The 27,239-nt window shown below is 39.3% G+C and overlaps 2 protein-coding genes across 11 annotated transcripts in view; one reads left to right on the forward strand and one right to left on the reverse strand.

Annotated features, from left to right (window-relative positions):
• The window catches only part of PREPL (prolyl endopeptidase like), a 34,212-nt gene extending 16,738 nt beyond the window's left edge, over nt 1–17,474 (forward strand). For all 8 annotated transcript variants that reach the window (XM_080685223.1, XM_080685221.1, XM_080685217.1 and 5 more), the window contains 9 exons: nt 234–450; nt 1,245–1,430; nt 5,193–5,390; nt 6,729–6,904; nt 8,045–8,261; nt 11,383–11,532; nt 11,914–12,037; nt 14,102–14,175; nt 14,522–17,474. In XM_080685223.1, the coding sequence (XP_080541349.1) occupies nt 234–450; nt 1,245–1,430; nt 5,193–5,390; nt 6,729–6,904; nt 8,045–8,261; nt 11,383–11,532; nt 11,914–12,037; nt 14,102–14,175; nt 14,522–14,611 (1,432 nt within the window). In that variant the 3' untranslated portion in view covers nt 14,612–17,474. The remainder of the gene's footprint in view (nt 1–233; nt 451–1,244; nt 1,431–5,192; nt 5,391–6,728; nt 6,905–8,044; nt 8,262–11,382; nt 11,533–11,913; nt 12,038–14,101; nt 14,176–14,521) is intronic.
• Nucleotides 12,395–27,239, reverse strand: part of SLC3A1 (solute carrier family 3 member 1) — a 32,165-nt gene continuing 17,320 nt past the window's right edge. The window contains exons 6-10 of one of the 3 annotated variants that reach the window (XM_080685224.1): nt 26,229–26,353; nt 24,235–24,430; nt 21,649–21,816; nt 19,308–19,424; nt 14,618–15,770 (exon numbers count right to left, since the gene is read on the reverse strand). In XM_080685224.1, coding sequence (XP_080541350.1) covers nt 15,330–15,770; nt 19,308–19,424; nt 21,649–21,816; nt 24,235–24,430; nt 26,229–26,353 — 1,047 coding nt within the window. In that variant the 3' untranslated portion in view covers nt 14,618–15,329. Of the gene's footprint in view, nt 15,771–19,307; nt 19,425–21,648; nt 21,817–24,234; nt 24,431–26,228; nt 26,354–27,239 lie in introns of all 3 variants that reach the window. The other 2 variants (XM_080685225.1, XM_080685226.1) reach the window with 2 other exon arrangements.

Genomic DNA, 27,239 nt, shown 5'->3' on the forward strand with positions numbered 1-27,239 from the left:
GTTTTTAGGGGCAATGAGAAAAATAATAGCAGAATTTTAGTTTACAAGCAGAATTCACTAAGCAGTTGTTTTTATTTTCTATCTGCATTTTAATTAATATATATACGAACCACCTTTAAGATACTGTCATTAGCAAGGTAGCATGCACTTGAAATTTATTAAATTTTCATATCTTTTTCTCTCTCTCCTTCTCTCTCTCTTCTCTCTCCCCGTGTATGCATGCATGTGTATAGCTATTTTGTTTTCCTTTATCTTACAAAAGACAGTCGTTTCCTCACCATAAATATCATGAACAAGACCACTTCTGAAGTGTGGTTGATAGACGGCCTAAGTCCTTGGGATCCACCTGTACTTATCCAGAAGCGAATACATGGGGTCCTTTACTACGTTGAACACAGAGATGATGAACTGTACATTCTCACTAATGTTGGTGAGCCTACAGAATTCAAGGTGATACTCTATTTCCTTAGCTCCATTTGGGAAGTGTCACACTTCCATCAGCAACATTTCTTGCTCTAAGAGTTCATTGTTTCATAGGCTTTTGGTAAAGTGTAGAAATTGATGCTACCATCCTGTGTTTAGTCAGTCCCATTTGAATTGTTCCTAAAAAAGGATAGTAAATGAAGCATACTCTATCCTGATTATATCAATTACCAAAGGCAAACCTAGTAGCTTAAAAGAACAAAGTTTTGCCCTGGCTGGTTTGGCTCAGTGCATAGAGCGTCGGCCTGCAGACTGAAGGGTCCCAGGTTCGATTCCAGTCAAGGGCATGTACCTTGGTTGCAGGCACATCCTCAGTGGGGGTGTGCAGGAGGCAGCTGATCGATGTTTCTCTCTCATCGATGTTTCTAACTCTCTATCCCTCTCCCTTCCTCTCTGTAAAAAAAGTCAATAAAATATATTTTTAAAAAATAAAAGAGCAAAGTTTTATAAATTCATAATTTTGTGAGTTAGCAATTTGGATTGTTCTCAACTGGCTGTTCTGTCAGTGTCAGCGAGGCTCACTGGTGCTTCCACAGTCAGCTGGATGTCAGTACCCTCACTCATATGTCCATTGGTTGGCTATCAGCTAAGCACCAGGCCTCATTCAGTGGTGATGGTCACACTTCAGCCCTTATGCAGTTAGCTCTTCACAGAACAGTGAAGAATAGTGTGTCTAGTTTTCAGTGGTTTCATCTATGGCTTTGGATTTTGTAGATATCATGTTCTGTTACCTAGATCTCTTCTAACTTTGTTCCACACAGCTAATGAGAACAGCAGCTGATACACCTGCTATCATGAATTGGGACTTATTTTTCACAATGAAGAGAAATACCAAAGTCGTAGACTTGGACATGTTTAAGGATCACTGTGTTCTCTTCCTGAAGCACAGCAATCTGCTTTATGTTAATGTAATTGGTCTGGCTGATGACTCAGTTCGGTCTCTCAAGGTATGTTTAATTATCAAAAGACAATACTGTTAATCAAAATACATGCAGTTTAGCTTCACCAGAACATCAAATTTTTAATAATAGCAATGTACTTCTTCTTAAAAGAATTAATTTAAATGACATTTAGCATACGAGGTCTTTATCAAATTCATGAGGTAGGTCTCTTTCTATAGATCACCTATTTCTCTAGCTTCAGATATAGTAATAACTCAGGCCAACTTGGCAGCTAGTGCCTAACCACTGCCTGCTGCTTCGTCCCACACCCCCAGAAGGGACAGTGCCCACTGTGTTTGTGCCACACTGCATGCTTGCATCTGCATCCTCTCTGCCATGTTTCTCACCAGGGCATGAGGAAAAGTGAACTTTGGTTTCTTTCAATAAGGGGGTGGCAGTGGTCTCCACTACAACAGCTGTGATGCTGGCACATGTCCCTGGCAGGCTGACCCACTGGTATTGCCTGTGGCTGCCAGGAAAGACAATCTGCCTCCACAAGTGAACTTACAATGGCACCCTTATTGCCCAGTGTTAAAGCAGCATTAACGTGAGTTAAGATACCAGACACTGAAGGGAAGAGGAGAGGCCTGCATTTTGCTTAATATGGAAGGAGTTGTGGAGCAAATTGACCAGCAAGCAAAGACCACTAACACCTCCCTAACTGCAGTGTTGTCGCAATTTCTGTTAAAATGCAATTCCTGGAAATTCACCGGGTGTTTATTGAACTTCTGTGCGCAGAGCGCTGTATGGGGCACTCTAGGGTGGAAAGACAGCAGGACAAAATATCTGGCCTTAAGGAGGATACAGTTAATCATGAGCTTCAACTAACACAAAGAGCAGGTAGAAGGTGGTTTAAATAAGTGGTGTCAAGAATGAAGGAGATATAAAATCACTATTAGGATACACAGTAATAGTTGTTGTAGGCAAGATCCACAGAGGATAGACAGGAATTTGAGGGTAGGAAGGGAAATGGTATTCTAGGATGAAGACATCTATCAAATGAAGCACTAAGCTGGAGTAGCTCAGAAAATGTTCAGGACACTGCTAGTAATTCTGTTTTATTATACAATAGATTTATGGGAGATGAAGCTATGATTTGATGTGCTTTGATTGTCACAGTAATGAATTTATGCATAAATTATGAAGAGGGGGAACATGTGAAATTTGGGGGTAGGAGAGTGATTTGAGGAGTGAGCTATACTTCATGAGGTTATCTGGCAGCCACATTAGGACACACTGAAGCAGCGGGAGATAAAGGGCAGGGAGATTAGTTTAAGATTGTTATAGTAGTATAAAATAAGAAATTACCAGGGCCTAAAACAACCAAAATTTTCTAGCAACCTCATAAAATCAAATTATCAAATGTAATATCTGGTGTCTTAGAGGACTATATAGTTGTCCTAAAACACAAATGGTGATTTTACTTTAGCAAATTTTTATTGGTTTCATCTACTAGATTCAGAGTGTGTCCTCTTATTTGCTGATTGATGTCTAATTCAGATATCTTTAATTGGGAAACTTATGGCAATCTATGTGAATACAGATGGGAGAAAATATATAATTTCTAGCAGTGCATTTATTACACAAAATTCTGTTAAGAAAATTAGAAATGTTATGAGTTTACTCTGTTGTAATAAGATTTGACTTTTAAGTAAATATGACGTTTTACATTTTTTGTCAGTATTTCTATTTTCCATGGTTTTAACTTCCATTAGAATAAGCATCATGTCTTTAGTTTATTCTATTTCCTCTACTTTATTCCCTAACCCTCCCAACCTGTAGAACCTCTTATGCCATGTATAATGTTCTGAGTCCTTATTACATGGAATCAGATACTGTATTATATGCCAGGTGCTAAAGAGAATTTCGCAGATCAGAGCCTTTTCACGAACTGCATTACACTGATTGATATGCATAGGCAGCACCATATACAAAGGACAAAACCTTTGGGCCAATTTTCTTTCAGCATTTAAAATACAATTATTCTTGCCCTCACCGGTTTGGCTCAGTGGATAGAGCGTCGGCCTGCGGACTGAAGGGTCCCAGGTTCGGTTCCGGTCAAGGGCATGTGCCTTGGTTGCGGGCATATCCCCAGTGGGAGGTGTGCAGGAGGCAGCTGATCGATGTTCCTCTCTCATCGATGTTTCTAACTCTCTATCCTCTCCCTTTCCTCTCTGTAAGCAATCAATAAAATATATTTAAAAAAAAAAAAAAGATACAATTATTCTTGGGTGCTTTCCACTAATATACATGGTTGATACTGTGGGCTTATCCAAATGGGAAGTGTGGCTTAAGATATTCTTGATATCATTAATACCTTATTTCTGCATCAGCTGGACAGACTCTAAAAAGTCTATAGCCTTGGAACAGTTGTTATTATAATTAAAACTCTTAACTTTGATCCAAATTCACCCAAAGGACTTTTTGCTTTATTGGAACCACTTGGTGTAAAACTAGGACAGCTTAATACATGGATCACACAGAAACTTTTAAAGTCACCAAAGGGCAGAACTTGTGCCTCTCGGGGCCGAGGACCCTTGTCCCCTCAGCCTGAGGCCTGGTTGCAAGGTTAGCAGCGTTGCTTGTTTCCTTCCCACTAAGGTCTCGGTTTGCTCACTCCATTCATGCGACCAGATTTCCCAACTTTCATGATTACACTTTTCTTCCTGAAAAATGGCTTGCATTTAGATATATTGTCCTTGAAAATAATCCTCAATCTGAGGAGAATAACTCTTGCAAAGAAATATTGCAAATGTATGTCCTTATTAGTTTCAGGAAAATAGATTCTTTGGATTAATTACAAGAAATTTACTCTAGTAAACATAAGCTCTTTGGCCGTAGTTTCTACAAGTTAAATGGTGCACTCTCTATGCACACATCCCCCACTTATTCTTTCTGAATAGTGCCCACCAGTGACTTTGCTGTGCCAAGACCTCTGATTTTCTAAGGAATTTGCTCTTTCTACAATTACTCAGGAAAAGAAAGGCAATTTTCTTTTAATGTTCTGACTCCTGGTACCATTTCTAAGACACTGTCAGCCTGCTTACCAGAGTTCTTTAAAAGGTGTAAGAAGGATGTTAGTGGAAGGCTTGAAGCAGGACCCTGCTGCTCTGAGAGAATAAATTTTGATTCCTTTCCTTTTTTTCTTAAAGTTAAGAATCTTAATCATAATAGCTCTGAGTCTTTCAGAGTGAATGTGCAGGAAAGGTTTTGTTCTGCACAATGGTTAGCCTAGGAGCTAAAGTTAGAAACAAATTGTAAATGCTTTAGTGCTGCTGCGCCATTTTGTATCCCAGGAATAATAACTGTCATCACTGTGGCTGTCTAAGCAGCAGAGTATGGGCTGGTGGGTAAATTATTAAAAATACATGTCTGAGATTGCATGTTCTATGAGGACAGAGATCTTGAAGATGTTGCTTGGTTCTGAATTACTATTTGATTTGCTCTTATTAATCCTTTTGCTGTTATTTTATTGCCCAAGTTTATGCCCCAAAATACACTTCTTTATTAGAGAGTTCATGTAAATCCAGAATCATGATAAACCATTTTCTATCATTTTCCTTATTTTATTGATCATTGGTATAGAGTTGTTTGTTTTTTACTTGAAATGTATTTCGTTGTGTTAAAGTAATCCTTAAATGAAGCATTATGTGATAATGGATAGAAGTAAACCTGATATTCACATTATCTTGTTTGAAGCAGACCCAGAAATTTAATTAATATACCTAGTGTCTAGATAAAGAGTAAAAATAACTTTTATTTTTTTAGCTCCCTCCTTGGGCCTGTGGATTCATAATGGATACAAATTCAGACCCAAAGAACTGTCCCTTTCAGCTTTGCTCTCCAATACGTCCCCCAAAATATTACACATACAAGTTTGCAGAAGGCAAACTGTTTGAGGAAACTGGACATGAAGACCCAATCACAAAGACTAGTCGTGTTTTACGTCTAGAAGCCAAAAGCAAGGTAAGTCTTTGTAATCTCCACTGTCAGCCCCCATTTACTGCAAGCCTACTATTTGTCAAGTATTGTGCAGTTGTTGGGTATACAGCAGTGGTTCTCAACCTTCCTAATGCCGCGACCCTTTAATACAGTTCCTCATGTTGTGGTGACCCCAACCATAAAATTATTTTCGTTGCTACTTCATAACGGTAATTTTGCTACTGTTATGAATCGTAATGTAAATATCTGTGTTTTCCGATGGTCTTAGGCAACCCCTGTGAAAGGGTCGTTCGACCCCCAAAGGGGTCACGACCCACAGGTTGAGAACCGCTGATCTAGAATAATGAGAAGTGCCCCAAAGTGAAGTTTTCAAATGAGAATGAAAAAAATAGGGAGAATGACTTGGTTATATTCTTTTCCTTACTTAAACTGGTGCTATTTCATTAGTTTCTGTAGGCAGGGTGAGAACCAACTTTCTCCCACCTTTTTACTGTGGAAGAAAGATAGAAATCATTCAAATTGTCTTCATTTTATCTGTCCAGAGAGTGCCTGGTTTTAATCAGTTGGTATTGATGAATGTGAACTAAATTGGGGAATAGTTACTTGTCCTAAAAGTAATTTCTGTGTTAAAATTTACACAAACTTGCCTGTTTGCTCGGTGGATAGAGCATCAGTCTGCAGACGGAAGGTTCCCGGGTTCGATTCTGGTCAAGGGCACCTACATACCTCAGTTGCAAGCTTGGTCCCTGGCCCTAGTCAGGGCACTTGATGTACACATCCATGTTTCTATCTCTGTCCTCCCTTCCACTATCTCTAAAAATCAATGGAAAAATATCCTTGGGTAAGGATTAACAAACAAACAAAAAAAAAAAATTATAGAACTTTAAATTTTTAAAATAAAAATTTTATTTTATTTGTGTTTGAGAATTCTCTCTGTAGAGGATAGAATATTGAGTTGTTAAAACTTCTCTAGTTTGTCTGTTTGTAAATATTTAAAGATGAGTAGCGCCATTATGTAGGCCTAGGTGCAGGAAGAATGCTACACTAGTATGTCTAATCTCAATAGGTACTTGGGGAAAAAATTTACAGTAGTGCTGGGTAGTAAAGAACTCTTCAGAATCACTTTATTATCAGGAAAAGCCATTTAATAAAGTATATTCAAGTCATAGTCTTGCTGCTCTTTTTTAGTTAATATTATGGGTCAGCCAGGTAGCTGAAAGTAAGTGTCAAGATTGAGTTTAGAGACCATAACTCTTTGTCTTAATTAAAGTTTCTGCTCAGCGTCAGTAAGCAGGACATAAAATAGGGGATAAAACTGTTTGAAAATACTTTTTTACATGGATAATAAATCTTCATTTCCAGGATGGAAGATTAGTGCCAATGACTATCTTCCACAAAACGGATTCTGAGGACTTGCAGAAAACACCTCTCCTGGTCCATGTGTATGGAGCTTACGGCATGGACTTGAAAATGAATTTCAGGCCTGAAAGGAGGGCGTTGGTGGACGATGGATGGATATTAGCATATTGCCATGTTCGGTGAGTCTGCATATTTATCCTGGCATATGAGTGCGAGAGCACTGTGACAGATGTCCAAAATAACATGAGCAAAACTTTATTTTTTCATTTGTGTTGAATTTATGTATTCCTACACCTATGCTGGTGGAACTTGGTAACATTAGTTGAACCAAAAAGCAAAAGGGTACATTTTTTAGGATATCGTATCAGACTTTTAGGATTTTTAGAATACTACCGGTCCCTTTACTTATTTGGTAACGTTATTTTTTCCATTTAATTCTCCCGAGTTTAGGTTTTTCTAAAATAGCCTCTGAAGCTGAACTCCTTTTTTCCACTCTAATTTCCATTTTATTTTAGCTGTTTTCAAGACACAAATATTATTGTGTTTCTGCTTAAAATCCTTCACTACCTCCCCATCTCCATAATAAAGTCCAGATTTCTCAGTATAGTATTTAACAGCCTGGTGATCTCTCTTATCTCTGTACGGGTCTGTTATCATTGCCCACACATGTCCTACCACACATGCCTCCACAGCCAGCCTTGCTCGTCCTTCCAGGTGACAGCGGCTTTCCCTCGGTGCCCTGGCTCATGCAGTGTCCTGATGTTGTCCTTTCTTTGCCCTGTGGGGACTTATGTTCCTCCTTCAGCTTAGATGTTATCTCCATGTTAATAAGCATTTGTGTTCCTGACACATGGATGTTCTTTCTTCCGCTTCTGTGACACCTTAAATACATTTGTGTAATAGCAGCAACCAGATTTCTTGGTAGCTCTTTTCTTTCCCCACAAAATTATGATCTTCTCTAGGGCAGGGGATTTTGCTTATTTATGTTTTTAAGGCCTGCATTTAGCACAATGTCTGGTAAATAGTGGGCAGGCACTCAAAACATGTCTGTTGATTGTCTACATCAGGGGTTAGCAAACTTTTTCTCTAAAGAACTAAATAGTAAACATTGTAGGCTTTGCAGCCACATGTGGCTCTGCTGCATATTCCTGGTTGGGGTTTTTTCTTCCAACCTTTGAAAATGTGAAAACTATTTTTAGCTCGAGGGCCATACAAAACAGGCCTCCGGGTAGATTTGGCCCATGAGATAGTTTGCTGACCCCGACCTATATTATTAATATTTTTTTCTCCACTAAAACCTTTTTGCCATTTAATTTCAGGGGTGGTGGTGAGTTAGGCCTCCAGTGGCACGCTGATGGCCGTCTAACTAAAAAACTCAATGGCCTTGCTGACTTAGAGGCTTGCATTAAGACGCTTCATGACCAAGGCTTTTCTCAGCCAAGTCTAACAACCCTGACTGCTTTCAGTGCTGGAGGGGTGCTTGTGGGAGCGTTGTGTAACTCTAATCCAGAGCTCCTGAGAGCAGTGACTATGGAGGTGAGTACACTCTGTCTGATTGTTTACAGAATGGGGAGGCATGAAGCCATAGGCTGCCCTGAGAAAAAATTCTGATTTATCATAGCATATGAGTGTAACAAAGCTTTTCAATTTCAAACAAAGAATTATAGCTCTGAGTGAACTTCTAAAGTTACTTTAATCCAACTACTCACCCTTTACTTTTCCCTGACAGTGTTCTTTATTAAGTTTTAAGGATTTTAACTGAAGGATATTAATGTCTATCCCCATTATCTTTTTTTTTTCTTTTTTTTTTCTCTTTTTTTGTAAGAACATTTAGAGTTGGTGGAAGAGACAAAGCATATAAGACTCATCAGTTCTGGGAAGTAAGGCAGAGTGCCCTGGGACTCTGAAATGCACCAAGTATTTTACTCCATTGCCCATCAACCTTTTAGTCCTGAATTTAGGGGCTCTCTGGTTTTAGATACTCTATTTTTAATGGTCCTTAGGGATAGTTTTTCTATACTTCAATTGAAATACCTTATTCTGAAAATGCTCGATAGTCTTTTCCTTATGTCCAAAATTATGAAGTTATAGCAGCTCATCTCTCCTGTTTCTTGGTTAGATGCTCTAGGAAATAAAATTGGGATGAGCAGAGTAAATTATTTTTAAGTTTTTTATTTTGAGTGTGTGGGGTGTACGCTGTGGGTTTGCATTAAATAAATAAATGTTAAATAATTCTGAACTGTACATCTGTTTTTTTTTAATAGAAATACGGATAGGGGAAGAAAAACCTATCACAAAGATAATAATGGAAAAATTATTTACACTATAAAGAAACTTCAACCTTTGACTTTTAGAAATTACTTTGACTTTTAGAAATTAGGAAGGAAATCAGAAATGTATGTGTAAGGATTTTTATCCCACACTGGAGGCCTGGTGCATGAAATTTGTGCACTTGGTGGGGGGTCCCTCAGCCTGGCTGCACCCTCTTGCAGTCCGGGAGCCCTGGGCGGATGTCCAACTGATGGCTTAGGCCCGCTAAGCCATCAGTCAGGCATCCTTAGCATTGCCACAGAGGCAGGAGAGGCTCCCACCACTGCCGCTGTGCTCGCCAGCCGTGAGCCCAGCTTCTGGCTGAGCAACGCTCCCCCTGTGGGAGCACACTGACCACCAGGGGGCAGCTCCTGCGTTGAGTGTCTGCCCCCTGGTGGTCAGTGTGCATCATAGTGACCAGTCATTCCACCATTCAGTCATTTCCATATTAGCCTTTTATTATATAGGAATGCTTATAATAGTGAAGAATTGAAATCTTCAATTATTCCAACAATAGAGTATATATATCCAACAATACTAGTAGTATCCGTATTAGTCAGTTCTTAATCAGAAGCACCAGAATCATAGTTCTTCATTAGCAGCACTAGTTCTTAATTAGAAGCACATGACTAATTTAAGCAGAAAAAGGATTTATTGAAGTGTATTGGGTGAGGGTGGGTATGGAACCAGTCTTAGAGGCTGCACAACCAGAAGCATGTCCGAAATATACCATTAACCTACCCATGAAGCTATCACTACCCCCAGGACTGGGCAGAAGTCACTTCAAACTGCTAGTGTTGCTCTTAGAAACCTGATATAGCTGTGGCAATTTTGTCAGAATACATTCTCTGTGGTCGCTACTTCTTTGAGTCACTAACTTCCCATTCAGAATTTGGAGCACATTGTGCCTGATTGGTAGACTGAAGTCATGTGGCTACTTCTGCGCTGCAGGGAAAGCTGGGAAAGGAACTACCTAGCATTTAGTACCTCTGTCTCACAAGGTTTGGGATACTCTAACTGCAGAAAAGGAGTTCAGGTGCTAGGCAGCCAAAAAGAATTCCATTTGCCCACTATACGTGGTTAATGTTAATGTAAGAGAAAGCTGAAAAGCATGGTAAGACCATAAGGTTAAGTGAAAAAAGCAGCAACCATTTTATTAAATGTTTTAACACTGTATAAGCCAATGAGTGATTTTCTCTTCTTTCAAGTTGGATATTTTCCAGATTTTCTTCTATTTGCACTTATCTTTTATTTTTATGTAAAATGTCCAACTGGTGAAGGAAAATTTATTCATGTATTGCTGAGTTTTTATTGTTTATTTTTAATTGTGGTAAAGAACAAAATTTATGTCTTCACCATTTGTTTTGTTAATCCCGGAGATATTTTTTCCCCATTGATTTTCAGAGAGAGTGGAAGCGAGGGGGAGAGAGAAAAACATTGAGGTGAGAGATACACATTGATTGGTTTCCTCCTGCACCCACCCTAACTGGGGCGGGGGGAGGGAGAATCAAGCCTACAACTGAGGTACATGCCTTTGACCGAATCAAACCGGTGATGCTCTAACCACTGAGCAAACTGTCCAGGGCACCACTTCACCATTTTTAAGCGTTACAGTTAAGTAGTACTGAGTACATTCACACTATTGTGCAACTAATTTCCAAGAACTCTTCATCATGCAAAATTGAAATTCTATACCCATTAACAACTCTTCAGTTCCCACCAACCCCTGGGAACCACCATTTACCTCTGTCTCTGTGAATTTGACTAAGGTACCACCTAGAAATGGGGTCCTTTTGTAAGTGGTTTATTTCACTTAGGTAATGTCCTCAAGGTCCATTTGTGTTGTGGCATGTGTCAGAATTTCCTTCTTTAATAGCTAGCTATCCTAATGGATGTGAAGTGGTATTTCTTTTACATAAAAATGTGTGTGTGTATCTGTGTGTGTGTGTGTGTGTGTGTGTGTATGTGAATAAAAGGCACAAAATATGTGAAATCCTATATAATAAAAGGCTAATATGCAAACTGTCCCCTCGACTGGGAGTTCAACCAGGGGCGGGGCCGGACGGACCCCACCCTTGCATGAATTCATGCACCAGGCCTCTAGTTAGAATATAAGCCCTTTGTTTTTATATAAATGTCACTTAAGGGGTCTGAACACCTTAAAAGCCGGATATAAAGCCGAGGTGCTGGGTAAGGACTGAGGAATGTGTGTGGCTCCTGGGTTCTACATGGCTTCCTGAACTCTGTTCTCTCATGTCAACATGTATGTTCATAATGTATATTTCCCTGTAACTCATTTTACCAGTTTGTTAGTGGAAGTTTAAGTCCCTTTGGGTTTTTTTTTTAGGCACCTTTCTTGGATGTTCTCAACACCATGATGGATACTACACTTCCTCTGACATTAGAAGAATTAGAAGAATGGGGGAATCCTTCATCTGATGAAAAACACAAGAACTACATAAAACGTTACTGCCCCTATCAGAATATTAAACCTCAGGTAGTGAAGACAGTGATGCTATTACTATCCGAAGTGACCGATGAAGATGATCAAAAGGACACTTACCTGAGCTCAGGCCGAAATTCAGTAGACCTTTAGGTTGTTTCTACTTATAAAACCCAGGCACCTTTCAGCACCGTTGCTGCTCATATTCCGTGCTGGTTTCAGTAGGGTCATGGTCTCTCTGGTTGAGAAAAATACTATTCCAGATAACGAGTAGTCTAGTACTCTAATGCTATAGGTTTCTCAAGAATATCAAATAAAGGGGAAAAATGTAGCATTTAGGGGGGAAAATTAGAGGTAATTATTTTTCATAATCTGTAAGGTAGAAAGGGGCCATAAGGAATAATATACATTCTTTGTACATCCATTTTCTTGCAGCATTATCCTTCAGTTCACATCACAGCTTATGAAAATGATGAACGGGTACCTCTGAAAGGAATTGTAAACTACACTGAGAAACTCAAGGAAGCCGTTACGGAGCACGCTAAGGACAGTGGTGAAGGTAGGGGACCACCGAGAAGCAGGAACATAGCTAAGCAGACTATTACCTTTAGCATACCGCTCATAGGAATGCATTTCATGTACAGACCAAATCACCAACCTATGATTTGGGACAAATTATGGTTTTTTCTATGTTGACTACTAACTGAAGCACACATTATAACTATAACCACCTCGTCTTTTGTTCAAGGACTATATTAAAATAAGTTAGGCAAGGTAAAATAAGTTACACAAAAAAAGTAAATTTAAATATCAAATATAAATTGGAGATGTACTATCATACAGCCATTCATTCATTTAGTACCAGGTGTACCGGTTAATAATGTAGATTTTGTAATCAAAGAAAACACGATAATTTCAAGAGAAACATCAAAAGTGCTTTATTCAAAGTAATGTCCATCGCTAGCTACACATTTCCCCCATCTTTCAAGTAACTTGTGGATACCATCTCAATAGAACTTTTCTTATTTTGAGGCAAACCATTCAGAGACCCAATTTTCCACTTCTTCATACATTTTGAAGTGCTGCTCAGAAAGTGTGTGTGCCATCGATCGGAACAAGTGGTAATCTGAAGGAGCAAGGTCTGGTGAATACGACGGGTGGGTTAATACTTCCCAGGCAAGATCTTTTAACATTTGAAGTGTGTGATGGTGCGTTATGATGAAGCAAAATTACTTTGCCGTGTCTTCTGGCCCATTCTGATCGTTTTACGATCAAAGCGTGGTTCCAATTGATTATTTGTTGTCGGTAGCGATCAGTATTAACGTTTCACCTTATTTAGAAGCTCATAATACACCGCACCTTCCTGATCCCACCAAACGCAGAGCATTGTCTTCTTTCCGAAGCGATTTGGCCTTGCAGTCCATGTTGATGGTTGACCTGGGTCAACCCATGATTTTGTGCATTTGGGATTCTCAAAATAAATCCACTTTTCATCACCAGTCACAATTCGATGCAAAAAAGACTTACTTTCTTGCCGTTGAAGCAACATTTTACTGATGACTTTTCGTTTTTCCATTTGTCTTTTGTTCAGTTGATGTGGCACCCATTTTCCTTCCTTTAAAATCTTTCCCATTGCTTGCAAATGATCAGAAATTGTTTGCTGAGCAACATTTAATCTTTCTGCAAGTTGTTTTTGACTTTGACACACATCTTCATCCAATCATGCTTGTAATTGTTGGTCTTTAAACTTTTTCGTTGACCTGGACTTTCTTTGTCTTTCACATCAAAATCACTTCTAAAGCGTTTAAACCAGCGTTCACAAGTATCTTGATATGGAGCATGTTCACCATAAGCTTCCCGAAGTATACGATAACTTTCAGCAGCACTTTTCTTCAAAATAAAGTAATGAATTAAAACTTCCCGCAAATGCTCTTTTTTTGGCACGAAATTCGACATTTTAAATTCTTCAGAAAATTTGACATGAAGTTTTGAATCTTGCTGTCAATACAATAAAATATCATACATATCAAATCGCATATATATCAACATATGTGTAACTCCTTCTGTTGAAAAAAATCCGCATTATTAACCGGTACACTTAGTAATATTAATTGAGCCATTACTCTTAGGAACCTATAAAAAAAACAGGTTCTGAAGTTTCTGCTCTGGAGCCTCAGTGCCCAAACTAGTGGCTTTAATTTTCTCTAGATCTTTGTATTTTATTAAACAAGAGCTCTTACCTTTTTTTCTTGCCAATACATCCCAGACCTTCAGAGCCAGGTGGGAGGACCCACATTCATGTTTCCAGATGGTTGCCCTGTGCCCAGCTCTGTCTCACTCTCACCACGGCTGTAGTGGGTGTTTCTGGGTCTCAAGACTCTCAGACTTCACAGGGCCAGTGGCTTCCTCCTTGGGCACAGCCTTCCCCCTGTGGCCCTGCAGCCTCTTCCATCCAGCTTCCTCAGCCACTGGTCCTGCTCCTGCTGGCCCCCTCCCATCTCTCTGTTGGAAGTGATGGTTCAGGCCTTTTCCTTCATTATCATTTTCGTAGGTTACTTAGAAAAGGGGGGAGGGGCAGAAATGGGCCAAGAATTTTCTAATTGTTTCATGTTAACTCTTTCAGGCTATCAAGCCCCCAATATTGTTTTAGACATTCAGCCTGGAGGCAATCATGTGATTGAGGATTCTCACAAAAAGGTATGTTGTCCAGCCCTCTCAGTTGACAGATCCTCAGACAGAGAAGTGTGCTCCACATTTCAGTGGTTGGGGCGGGGTGGACCACATTCAGGTCTGTGACCGAGACCGGGAGGGTGAGAAGAACACTGAGTCCGTCAGGGGAGCAGGCTCTCTCTAGTGCTTGTGAGCTCTGTTCACGTCATGGAACCTTAATCGGTGGCAGCCTTCTGCCTCTGTCCCAAGTAAAAGTATCCCTGCCGTAAATTGCTGACTTCAGGGTTAGGTGAAGAAGATGGACAGACAGACTTGGACACTGAAGTTTTACTACCAAGGCCTTCCATCTAATTTTTTAATGTGTCTCTTTTAGATTACAGCCCAGATTAAATTCCTGTATGAGGAACTTGGACTTGACAGCACCAGTGTTTTCGAGAATCTTAAGAAATATGTAAAATTCTGAAATTTTGTGGAAATTGGAAACACATGGAAATATTTCCTAGTTTTATTTGCAATTGGGTTAGCAAAAGTGAGATATTTTTAAGTAAATGAATAGTTTATTAGAATTTGCTTCTCCTAATTTTGTTTAGTGTACATCTCACTTATAATGTTCTCTCCTTGGAGTGTATGCCCCTTACCTAGGAAAATAGATTTCTAATCTCGCTCCTTAGAGGATGTGGAGCAGGGGGTGAGGAAGGGTTGGTGGCAGCAGAACGCCCCCCTCTCCCCATCAAAACAGCTTTGAGTTTGTCTGTTTTACTAAAATTTTCTTTGAACAGTTTACAAATCGAGGTCCTGCCTCTTTGCTAGTGAACATTTTTAGACACTTTAGTGGTAAGTCATGCTCTAGTTTCTGTGCCTGTATTTTGTGGAATGAGAACATTCTTCACATTAAAATGCATTAGATCTTTGTAATAATCTGAGGTCCTGAGGTGTTCTGATGATCTCTGTTGATGCTATGTCAAAAAGTTACAAGTTCTTGCATGTGATAATTTTATTTTAAACATTATTCTTTAAAAACATTTGAGAACCTTTCCTAAAGCAGTTACATTCAAGCTGCAGATATATTTAAGAATTAATGACTGTCTGTAGTTTACCCAGCAGTATGCTGTACACGAAGTTACCACAAACGCTGAAAGTAGAACGGAAAGCCAGTGTCTTCACCTCTTCCGCAGAGGTGTCTAACAAAGGCTGTGCAGGATGTTTAACACACTGAAGTAGCACGCCCGACTGGAAACAAAACATCTGTCTCTGATATCTGCTTGCTGATGCAGGAGAGTCTTTGTGTTGTATTCAAAGATGAGTCCTTCTCCCTTGCCCAGTGCAATGGCTTGCGTATCAACTTCACTTCCTTTCTTGGTGGAATTGGTACTTAACTTTATCCTCACTCTTGTGGGAATATTTGAAATAATTTCCTTTAGATTTAGCAGTGATGATTCTCCAAAATTCAGAACCACGAGGAAGACTCTGTCAATGCCATTCATTTCTCTTGTGTACACGACATAGGGGCTGTCTGTCCTCACATAGCAAAACCAGCCCCTGCTGAGGAGCAGCTCGTTGGCACGCAGCGAACTTAATTCTTGATATAACGTTAATGCTGATCTGGGCTGAGCCTTTTGGACCTATTTAAAAAAAAAAAAAAAGTATTAAGATAAATGTTTGATTCTGATTTTTTAAAAATATCTTTATTATCAAATAAGAAATTTCCCCAAAAATCTTGCTTCAGTTTGCCCCTTAAAATAATTACCAAACTGTAAGTAATAATAAGTGGGTAAGAGTAGTTTATTTAACTACTGATTGAAATTGCAAATGCAGTGTTTCACCTTGTCGTTGCAGTATGTACATCATCTTGTAGCTGAAGTAGAGACCAGATTGGACTCCACTTTAGGGATCCCAAAACAATGCCCATGTCAAAGTTAATGGATACTTAACTTGCCTAAATAAAAGTCCCTTCATTCTCTATTGTAACTGGCAGAAAAGCAACCATGATGGCCACAGACTCAGAACTGCTGGTGAATTCCTCTGTTCCCTTTCGTAGAATTATGGGTAGGTTTGCCATAATTTCTGCAGACATGTATTTCATGCATAGCTAATGAACAGAAAGTTCCAAAAATGATGCAAAGAAAATGCTGCCTAAAATAAAAATCAATACTTTTTTTTAACCATAAAACATACATAATTTAATGTATTTATTTTTCCTTTAACATTTGAAGCATCTTCTATTACATAATTCCATTAATGTCATTTTAAAGGCAAAAAACTATTCTATTGAATGGTTATACCATACTTAACCATTTCCTTTCATTTCAGCATTCAAGTTTCTAATATTTTTCCTATATTCATAGTGCCCCCCCCAAAAAATTTGGATCATTTAGGATATAAATATAAGAAAGATTGCCCTGACCGGTTTGGCTCAGTGGATAGAGCGTTGGCCTGCGGACTGAAGGGTCCCAGGTTCGATTCCGGTCAAGGGCATGTACCTTGGTTACGGGCACATCCCCAGTGGGAGGTGTGCAAGAGGCAGCTGATCGATGTTTCTCTCCCATCAATGTTTCTAACTCTCTATCCTTCTCCCTTCCTCTCTGTAAAAAATCAATAAAATATTTTTTAAAAAAAGACAATTACTATGTCAAAGAGTATGGACACTTGATACATAATGTCAAATCTTTCTTTATCAGAGCTGTTGCCAAATCAGTGATAATGTTCATTTCATTATACCCCTGCCAGCCATGTTGACTGGTGGTTTTGGTGATTGTTGTTTGGGCAGGTGCCTAATGTGTAGTCTTTAGTATCTAATGGATGTTTAAAATACATTTATTCTGTTTACCAGGTACAATAGTATTTATGGTACATGTATATGCTATATGTATATGACCTGTCAGATTACTATTAACATTTTCTGTAGCCTTAGATATTGCATGAAAAAGCATAGTTCAGTGCCACTCACATAAGAAGTGCCCGATAAGTGTTAACTATTATTTTTGTCTCCTTGATTTACCACTTACTAGAAGTATGTTGAAGTGTCTCTCTGTAATTGTAGATTTGTCAGTTTCTCTGCATTTCTCACAGTACTTACTTGTTTTATATATTTTGAAGTTATTGTAGATGCATAGATTCATGATTTGTAGTGGAATGTTCTTTTATCCATTTTCTAAAATTTGCCTTTGTCTCAATGCTTTTCATATTGAATTCTATTTTGTCTGCTATTAAATATTTCACACCTGCTTTTGGTAACTTTACTTTTTTAAATAGGAAATGCATGTATACAGTATAAAACTCAAGAGTATATGAATATATGAAATAAAAAGGTTTTCTTCAACACCATCCCCTAGCTTCCCAGTCCCTCTCTCAGAGATAGACACTGTTGCTATTTACATATTCTTTCATTTTATGTATCATGAAATGATACATAAGCCATTCTGTGCCTATGCAAACATATTATAGATATACTTTTTTTTTCTTACACAAATAGTGGCATGTTACCATTCTTACTTTTTTTTATTACTTAGTACATGTTAGAGGTGGTCTCATATCTCCCTCATTCTTTTTAAAAGTTGCATATTAGCCTATTGTGCAGAATTAACCATAAATGATCCAGCTCATTGTCTGTTGATACATTTAAATCATTTCCAAAGTCTTCTGCTATTAAAAACAATGCTTCAGTAGAGATCCTTGACTCTTTGTTGTGTACAAATATTCCTAGATACAGATATCTACAAATGAAATTATTCGGTCAAAAGGTATTATGCATTTTTTCTTTTGATAGCTATAGCCAGGAGGCAAGCTTTCTTTTTGTTAGCATTTGTCCTCGATGTCTGTATTTTCTTTTTTTGTTGTTAATCCTCATGTGAGGATATTTTTCTATTAATTTTTAGAGAGAGTAGAAGGGAGGGGGAGAGACAGAGAGAAACATCATTTGGTTCCCTCCCACACATCCCCAACCAGGTCTGGGGATCAAGCTTGCAACCGAGGTACGTGCCCTTGACCGGAATCGAACCCATGATACTTCAGTCCACAGATCAACACTCTGTCCAAAAAGCCAAACCGGCTAAGGCCAGTGTATTTAGTTCTGTGTCCTTTGGTTTAGCCATGCCTTATGTCACATTTTGTCTTTAGATTGCTCTAATCTGAGCGTCCTTATCTTTTATAAATTTGTGGTTACCATATGCTTAGACATAATGCTGTAGCCTAATTTTCTCTTTAACTTACAGACTTTTTATTTTCTTCCTTTTTGGCCTTTTATTGGACCAATTGGTTATCTTTATGACATTTTTTTCCTTCTAATGTTCTTTGAAATTATACAGTTATGTCTATTCTTCTAATGGTTATCATTAAAATTGTAATAGCCATTTAAAAATATAATGTTTTATATCTTTTCTGTATCTGTGCTGTCCAGTATGGTAGCCACTAGCTACTCAGCACTTGAAATGTTGCTAGCATGACACAGGAACTGAATTTTTTATTTTAATAGTCACAGTATTTAGGAAATTCATTTGCTGAACTTGTCAAATTTGATCACCGTAATCAGCAAAAACCAAATGGTGTGCTTTTCTACCAGCTACTGCCTGTCAGTGGTGGTTCATGTCTTCAGTTTCTGCGGGTATACAGGCTTCTCTCCAGCCCACATTACCCTAGATTGATCGAACTCCTTCCTTCTTTCCCTTCCTTTCGAGGGGAGTAAAGAAGGAAAGATAGCTAGGCTTGCTGACAGACCTTCATAAAATTTCCTTAATATCTCAAAGCTCTTGGTCTTTCCAAAGAAGAGTTGTATATTCTGTATGATAGTTCAAATGGTACCAGTTTGTATTTTCACAAAAACATGACTTGAAAGCTGTAGGAGAAGTCTATGTGATTGATTTGAAATGCATCAGGCCCTGACCCGTGTAGCCTTTTGGTTGAGCATCCACTTGTGCACCAAAAGGTTGCGGGTTCAATTATTGCCCAGGTTGTGGGCTTGATCCCTAGTAGGGGGTGTGCAGGAGCAGCCAATCGATGTTTCAGTTTCTCACATTGATGTTTTCCTCTTCCTTCCTCTCTCAAAATCAATTTTAAAATGTTTTAAAAATAAATAGCATCAGTTAATGTTTTAGTATATGTTATTAGCATAGAAACTCATTTTCTGTTTCTGGAATCGGCATAAAATTTTCGTTGATACTTACAGCAACATTTACAGTGTAGTAATCTGTACTGGTAGGTAACCAGGTGTGATTGCCTTCAGAAAAACCGGCATTTGAGCTATTGTCCCACTGCATTGGTGACTTTGAGAGAAGGGTATCCTGTGTCAAGGACCATAAAGAGAAAACAGTGGTCAGGTTAATTAAATGAAATACAATTTGGCCATTATTTACTTCATAATTACTTAATTTCCTATACTTGAATTCATTAACATTCAATGCACAACCAGTCTCACACTTTAAATTGGAAAACAGTTCATGGCATCTTGAGTTTGAATAGACTATACCAGTGGTCAGCAAACTGCGGCTCGCAAGCCACATGCGGCTCTTTGGCCCCTTGAGTGTGGCTCTTCCACAAAATACCACGTGCGGGGGCACACGTACAATGCGATTGAAACTTTGTGGCCCATGCGCAGAAGTCAGTTTTCAGCTCTCAAAAGAAATTTTAATCGTTGTACTGTTGATATTTGGCTCTGTTGACTAATGAGTTTGCCGAGCACTGGACTATACTAACTGAACTTTCATACATGTTTACACTCTGCTGCTTTTTCCAAAAATTGAGTAATGGGGAATTTCAAAATGTGCTATTACCAACTCATTCTGTGATACAGTGCTGATATGGTGAATTCACGTATGCAGCCATGTACAAGTGAGTCTAAATTCTATCCTCTCTATCCAGCCTGGTTAATTGCACTATCAGTGCACACACACACAAATTTAGGAGCTGAAATAGAAAGTTTCCATTAGGGAAATTGGATCTGATACAATTGAAAGCTAATCATACAAATTATAGGTTCAAGATTATTCATCTACCCAGAACACAATGAGAGCCATAGCCTCAGACAAAAGCAAAATAAAAACCACCCTGCCCAGCCAGTGTGGTTCAATGGTTGAGTGTTAACCCATGTACCAAGAGGTCACCGGTTCAGTTCCTGGTAAGGGCATATGCCCTGGTTGCTCAGCTTGATCCCTAGAAGGGGGTGTGCAGATGCCAACTGATCGGTGTTTCTATCCCTTCTTCCTTAAATCAGTAAAAACATATTTTTAAAAAAATTAATAAAAACCACCCAAGTCTGAGGCTGTGCGCTACTTTTGTTAAACTAACGGGAAGAGCCCAGCTGGTGTTGCTCAGTGGTTGAGCATCGACCTATGAACCAGGAAGTCAGAGTTCGATTCCCAGTCAGGTCAGGGTTCTGGGCTCTATCCCCAGTAGGGAGTGTGCAGGAGGCAGCCAATCAATGATTTTCTCATCATTGCTATTTCTTTCCCTCTAAAATCAAAAACATTTTTTTAAAATGTCAGGAAGAATCTTGTGCTATGGTCAAGTGAGATCTAGCAATATAGACAAGCACTATAAATAAACGTTCCTAGACATGTAGAGGGTAATGAATAATATTCCAAACTCAAAACTGGTTCTCAAATTTTAGTGTGCCTAAGAATTAGCTGGGAAACATCTTTAAAATGCAGATTCCTGGCCCTGGCCGGGTAGCTCAGTTTGGTTAGAGGGTCATCCTGATATACCAACATTGCTGGTTTAATCCCTGGTCAGGGCACATACAAGAACAAATCATTGTCTCTCTCAAATCAATAAATGCAGATTCCTGGGCTCTACACAAGAAATTCAGTTGTGTTACTAGAGGCCCAGTACACGCAGGGGGAGGGGGGGCGGGGGAAGAGGGGCGTCCCTCAGCCCAGCCTGCACCAACTCCAATCTGGGACCCCTCGGGGGATGTCCGACTGCCGATTGGCCCGATCCCCCTCTGCCCCCAACTGCCCTCCCCTGTTGGCCTGTTCGCCCCCAATTGCCCTCCCCTGCCGGCCATCTTGTGGTGGCCATCTTGTGACGATGTAGGGCAGCCATCTTGTGATGATGTGAGGCTTTTATTAGTGTAGATATATGTATATATATATATGTGTGTATATATATGTATATATATATATATATGTATATATATATGTGTGTATGTATATGTATATATATTTATTATATATATTTCAGAGAGGAAGGGAGAGGGAGGAAGAAACATCAGTGATGAGAGAGAATCATTGATCAGCTGCCTCCTGCACACCTCCTGAGGATTGAGCCCGCAACCCAGGCATGTGCCCTGACTGGGAATCGAACTGTGACCTCCTGGTTCATAGGCCAGTTGTGTGTCTCATTTTACAAGCTCCCCAGCCTGGAAAGCTAAGAATTCTCACTGTCTCAGAGTAAGAAAGGAAAGAAAAATAATTTTCAGCTGTGAAATAGAAATAGTAAATTATCTGATTTGGCAAAAAAAAAAAATGAGTATATGGTATGAAGCATGGTTAAATTATATTAACTTACGACATTATAGCTTTCGTTGAGGTTTGTGGCTAAAATATTTCCCATTCCTATTTCTTCCCCATAATAAGTAATGGGAGTTCCAGGAAGTGTGAACACAAGCATGTTCATGATGTTAACATATTCTTTCCCCAGACGAGAAGTCAGCCGGGCATTGTCCGGTCCACCGATCTAAAAGGCATATATTTCTAAGAACACAACTCTGTATACAGGCATATATTTTTAAGAACACAACTCTATACACAGTTTTCCAGATTCACATTTCACAAAAAGTTTACCAGGCGAAAGACAAGGTGGTTACCATGGATCCTTGATATCAGCAAACCTGGATTTCATCCCAAACCTGCTACTTGCTGCTTAACTGACCAGTTCACCACCTTGGCCATTATGATCAACAAAATAATTTACTTCACAGTGATAGTGCAAATCTGGTAAGATTCAGGAGGGTGCACATTAGTATTTTTGCACATTTGGATAAGAATATTGACATGAAAAGAAACAAAAATGCTTCCCATAGAGAGCTGGATGGGGACAGAACAGGTGGAAGGGACAAGGGTGGGACAAGAACTTGTGATGTCTGTGACTTGAACCATTCAAAACTAATTTTAAATTAAAAGAGAAATGTACATAGCCATGTGAAAATTTTTTGTAAAGTTTTCTATTTTTACATAGCACATTTCTATGTTAAATGCTCCAATTACATATTGTAACTAGTCCTTATTTAAGAGTTCCTTTAAATCGCCTAACAACTCTTCCATATACCATAACTCATGATGAAATGGGCCCTGAGAAGCTGCATCATAAATTCAAGTCAGGGAATGAGGCAGAACCAGCTTTTGAACTTGAGTCTGAGAATAGGAATTTAGTTGCTACAATTCAAGAAAAGGGAAGTTTCTTTTTTCCTTTAGATGTACTAAAATTATCTTTACAATGATCTTTTATAGGCCACTGTAAAGTGTATTTCTACTTTTAAGGACAAGAAATTAGGTCAAATTTTGCCTCCGTTTATTCTTTTCATTACCTTAAGAGTATTTGACAAGAAACAGTGATTTTCAAGCCTAGAGCACTTGCTTTTTCAGAACTTTTCTACAAATAGTTCACAGCAGTGGACAGAGAACAGGGCCTCCCACAGTTTGAGAGGTCCCTGTCACCTATGATACCCGAGACTCCGTATATGAAAAAACAAGTGCTCAAACTACTAAATTATGAAATCTGTGGTATGGGGGCACTTCTGGAATGGTGCAGTAAGGATCTCCAAAAAGCACATGAAAGGAGAACTGGCAAATCCATTTTCTCAAAACTCTGGAAATTAACTAAAGGCTTGCAAAAATTCAAGAAAAACAGCTACTAGTAGATCTTGGAACGGCAAGCTTTGTGTCATTTTAACTTGCCCTGATTTCATGCCCCTCTCCTCAGATCTACGATCGCCTGGAAAACCAACAGACTCGTAACTACAGTAGCGGTGGTGGAATAGGTTTAGAATTTGCCGAAAGCTTCACCTCTAGAAGAACGGTCACTGACCTCTCTAGCAGCTGGGACTTTTTTCTTTTATCTGATCAGATTCAGAGTTGCTTCTGCCCGTTCCCCAGGGCACTTACCAAAAACAACCAGTAGCAGTTGTTTAGCATTACACCTGCCAGGAGTGGTGGTACCAGCTGGGGCTGACCAGAGACTGGCGAGAAACTTAAAGGCTGGTGAATGAGATGTCCATAGGGGCTCTGGCATAGTCCTGGAATCTGGAAGGCTACACAATGTACAGGACTGTGCAGATGTCCAGGGAAGACCTGAGACTTACTGTTTCAAGGCATTTAAAGAATCTCCAATCATTAGGTGACCGATAAACTGGATAAGCAGAGGCATGGCCACACAACACAGAAGACAGATTTGGGAGGATTAATCCAAGAAAGTCACTAAGTAAACAGCATCAACCGCTAGGGAGGGGAGTATGTAATTTCCAGAATTTTCACATTACATTTTTTAAAATAGCCAGTTTTCAAAACAACAATAAAAAAGAATACAAGAGTGCAAAGAAACAGGGAAGTATGACCCATACATAAAGCGGGGGGGGGGGGTGGGGTGTGCAGGTAGGAGGGGAGAAGCATTCAATAGAAAATGTGGCTGAGAAAACCCAAACATTGCACTTACTGAACAAAGACTTAAATCAACTATGATACATACGTTTCAAGGAGCTAAATGAAATCTAAAGAATTTTTTAAAGCATGATGAATAATGCCTCTTCAAATAGATAATATCAATAAAGAGAAATAATGAAAAAGAACCAAGTAGACATTTCAGTTGAAAAGCAAAATAAATGAAAAATTCAGTAGAGTGGTTCGACAGATTTGGCCTGGCAGAGGAATCAGCAAACTTGAAGACAGATCAGTTGAGAGTATAGCCTGAGAACCAGAAGGAAAAGAATGAAGACAAATGAAAAGAACCCAGTCAGAAGCCGGGGCAAGACTAGCTCAAACAATCACCAAATAAGGGAAAGGTGAAGGTTGCTAGGAGACAAACATCCTTCATTTTAAAGGTAACTTATTCCATAAACTCACCAGCACCAGATATGCAGAGCTGGGCATGAGAACTTACCATCCAATTAGGCCATTTTCCTTCTGGTAGATGTTTCATCCAGGATGTGATAACCTCAAACACACTGTTCCCAAAAGGACTGTCTAGCCTTGTGAGGTAATCGTTGAAGGGAAAATCTGCTTCTTGGATAAAAGGCAGCCCGTAGTACATCATAGTCCTGTCAATGCTGTCCCCATAGGCTTCGGTGCCCATGAACCTGTGAGAGTTGGCAGCGTACAATGTCTTCAGGCCTAGGAACGTGCTTACATCTGATTAACAAGATGTGGGCAATGAATGCACACTATTAACCATATTGGGCTGGGACTCACTAGAAAAAGCCAGATGACCAAGAAATAAATGCTGGATCACCTGGACAATTTCTCACTGTAATAAACCCAAAGACTAGCCTAATACTAAGGCCATGTCTACGAGTTAAAACATTTAGATCTCAATATTGTTCTTTTTAGTATAATAATAAAACTCAGTCACTTCCAGGAAGACTGGCAATTTTCATAACTCCCCTTAGAATCTTATGAATATATCTGCATATAAGGTAAGGGGAGGAGGGTTCCCTAAAAACATGCCTTGTATTTGAATCCTTGTAAAGCCTCACTTTTGTACCAGCGCACACTCAGTTATTAGCCTGAAATGGCCCACACCAATGCTGGCTTTAGCTGTTTGAGTCATTAGGTTAATAAACAAGTGTATCTGGAACCCAAGTGTTTCAGTTCCCATGCCATTACTACATGTGTGACCATTACCTGCATGCTCAGAGTCTCAGTTTCCTTCTCTGTAAAATGGGGATAGTAATCAGAGGACCAACTTTAAGGAGAAATTTCTTTAATTCCTTTCCTATTGATTCTATTGAGTGATTACACAAATTTAATAAGGGTTAAGTTTATTTTGTTTATTATGTGCTAAGCACTGTTTTAAGTGCTTCATATACATTATCTCATGTAATATCACAACAGCTTTATAAGGATGTGGCTATCACTTTTTTTATATATATCCTCATCCAAGGATATGTTTCCATTGATTTTAGAGAGAGAGGAAGGGAGAGGGAGTAAGAGAGAAACATCGATGTGCAAGAGAAACATCAATTGGTTGTCTCCCCTGTGTACTTGACCAGGGATCAAACCCAAAACCTGGGTATGTGCTCTGACTGGGGAATTGAACCCAATACCTTTCGGTGTACTGGACAACACTCCAACCAATTCAGTCACACCAGCGAGGACTATGACCTTTTAATTGATGAGAAAACTGAGACTTACGTGTAACTGACCAGCCCAAAGTCACACAGCCTTTATGCAGGAGTCCCTCTCAGGGCCACCTGATTCTAAAGCATGTCCCTAACCATTGTGATCTACTAATGTTTAGTTGAAACACTGGATTCACACTGTACAGGAGTACCAACACGTCAAATAATAATAATGGGTAAGATTTAGATAACATTATATTTTAATTTTCACAACGTTCTTGTGAAATAAGTACTATGGTTAGCATTTTACAAAAGAGGAAACTGAAAATCAGTAAAGTTAAGCAACAAAAGAATATAAAAGGCCCGGGCCTGAGTTATAATACACTAGAGGCCTGGTGCATGAATTCGTGCACCAGTGGGGTCCCTCGGCCTGGCCTGTGGGGATCAGGCCAACACTGGCTCTCTGACATCTTGCCGAGGGGTCCCGGATTGCAAGAGGGCAGTTCTTGGGTGACACACCCTGGAATCGGACTCCCTCCTCTCTGGTTCCGAGTGCATTACCCGAGAACCGCAGTTGCCAAGTCACCACAGCTTGGCAGCTCCTGCGTTGAGCATCTGCCCCCTGGTGGTCAGTGCGCATCATAGCTACTGGTCAGACTGTCGAACAGTCGGACAATCACTTAGGCTTGTATATATATATATAGATAGATTGTAATTACACAAGTTTGTTCAATTATAACTTGAACCTCCTGAGAATGCCTGGATGTAAAGGATAAACTGCTGCACCAGGAAGTAAAGAAGCACGTCCTATCGTTACCTGTATCTCCCAGGCTCCCTGCTGTGTTGGTCCATTGTCTGCCGGAGGCTCCGGACAATGTCGTGCATTCCCACCTGCGTGGTGGTGAAGTCATGGTACAGCTCTGCGTAGTGTGTGACTGTGTCCTTTGAAAATAGGACAGCACAGTTACCATCATTTCCCACATCCAATAATGTGAACACAGACTGTCTCTAGCACTTCCAATGCTCAAAGGGTTTTATGGGTAAAGAATATTCATGACTGCCGAAACCGGTTTGGCTCAATGGATAGAGTGTCGGCCTGCGGACTGAAAGGTCCCGGGTTTGATTCCGGTCAAGGGCATGTACCTTGGCTGCAGGCACATCCTCAGTGGGAGGTGTGCAGGAGGCAGCTGATCGATGTTTCTCTCTCATCGATGTTTCTAGCTTTCTATCCCTCTCCCTTCCTTTCTGTGAAATATCAATAAAATATATTTAAAAAAAAAAAAGAATATTCATGACTATTAGTATTTCACTTATACTTAAATTATTAACTATAAATCTAATAAACAAATTCTAATTATCATCTAAACATTTGGTAGCAAATGTATTTAACAAAATCCTCCTCCAGAACATTTAATTGTCCTAAATGCTCCCGACTTTTTAAAGACAAAGAAAACCAATTATCTTAATGATTATAGAGCTCATTTTTATACCTATACGTTATCTGCTCACAAAGTATTAATAGCATGCATTTAAACTTGTTTTGTTTGTGTGTTTTTTTACCACTTCTAGCCTTTATTTTCACTGTTATATTCTCCAGGGTTTCAGAAATTTTTCCTGGTACATATTCTATGCCTTCCCAAGGTTAAATAGTCTAGAATCCAAAGAAAAGTTTATATTTAACACAAGCCAAGGTTGTAGGTCCTGGGATGGACATGGATAGCCTGGAAAATCCAAACCTGAGTTACCATTCATTCAGTGGACCCTTTTTTTGAAAATAGGTGAACTTACAGGTGAATTTTTTGGAATCTCAGGTCTCTTCCTGAAATTA

The sequence above is a fragment of the Plecotus auritus genome (genome assembly GCF_963455305.1).
Source record: "Plecotus auritus genome assembly, chromosome: 8".
Lineage (NCBI taxonomy): Eukaryota > Metazoa > Chordata > Mammalia > Chiroptera > Vespertilionidae > Plecotus > Plecotus auritus.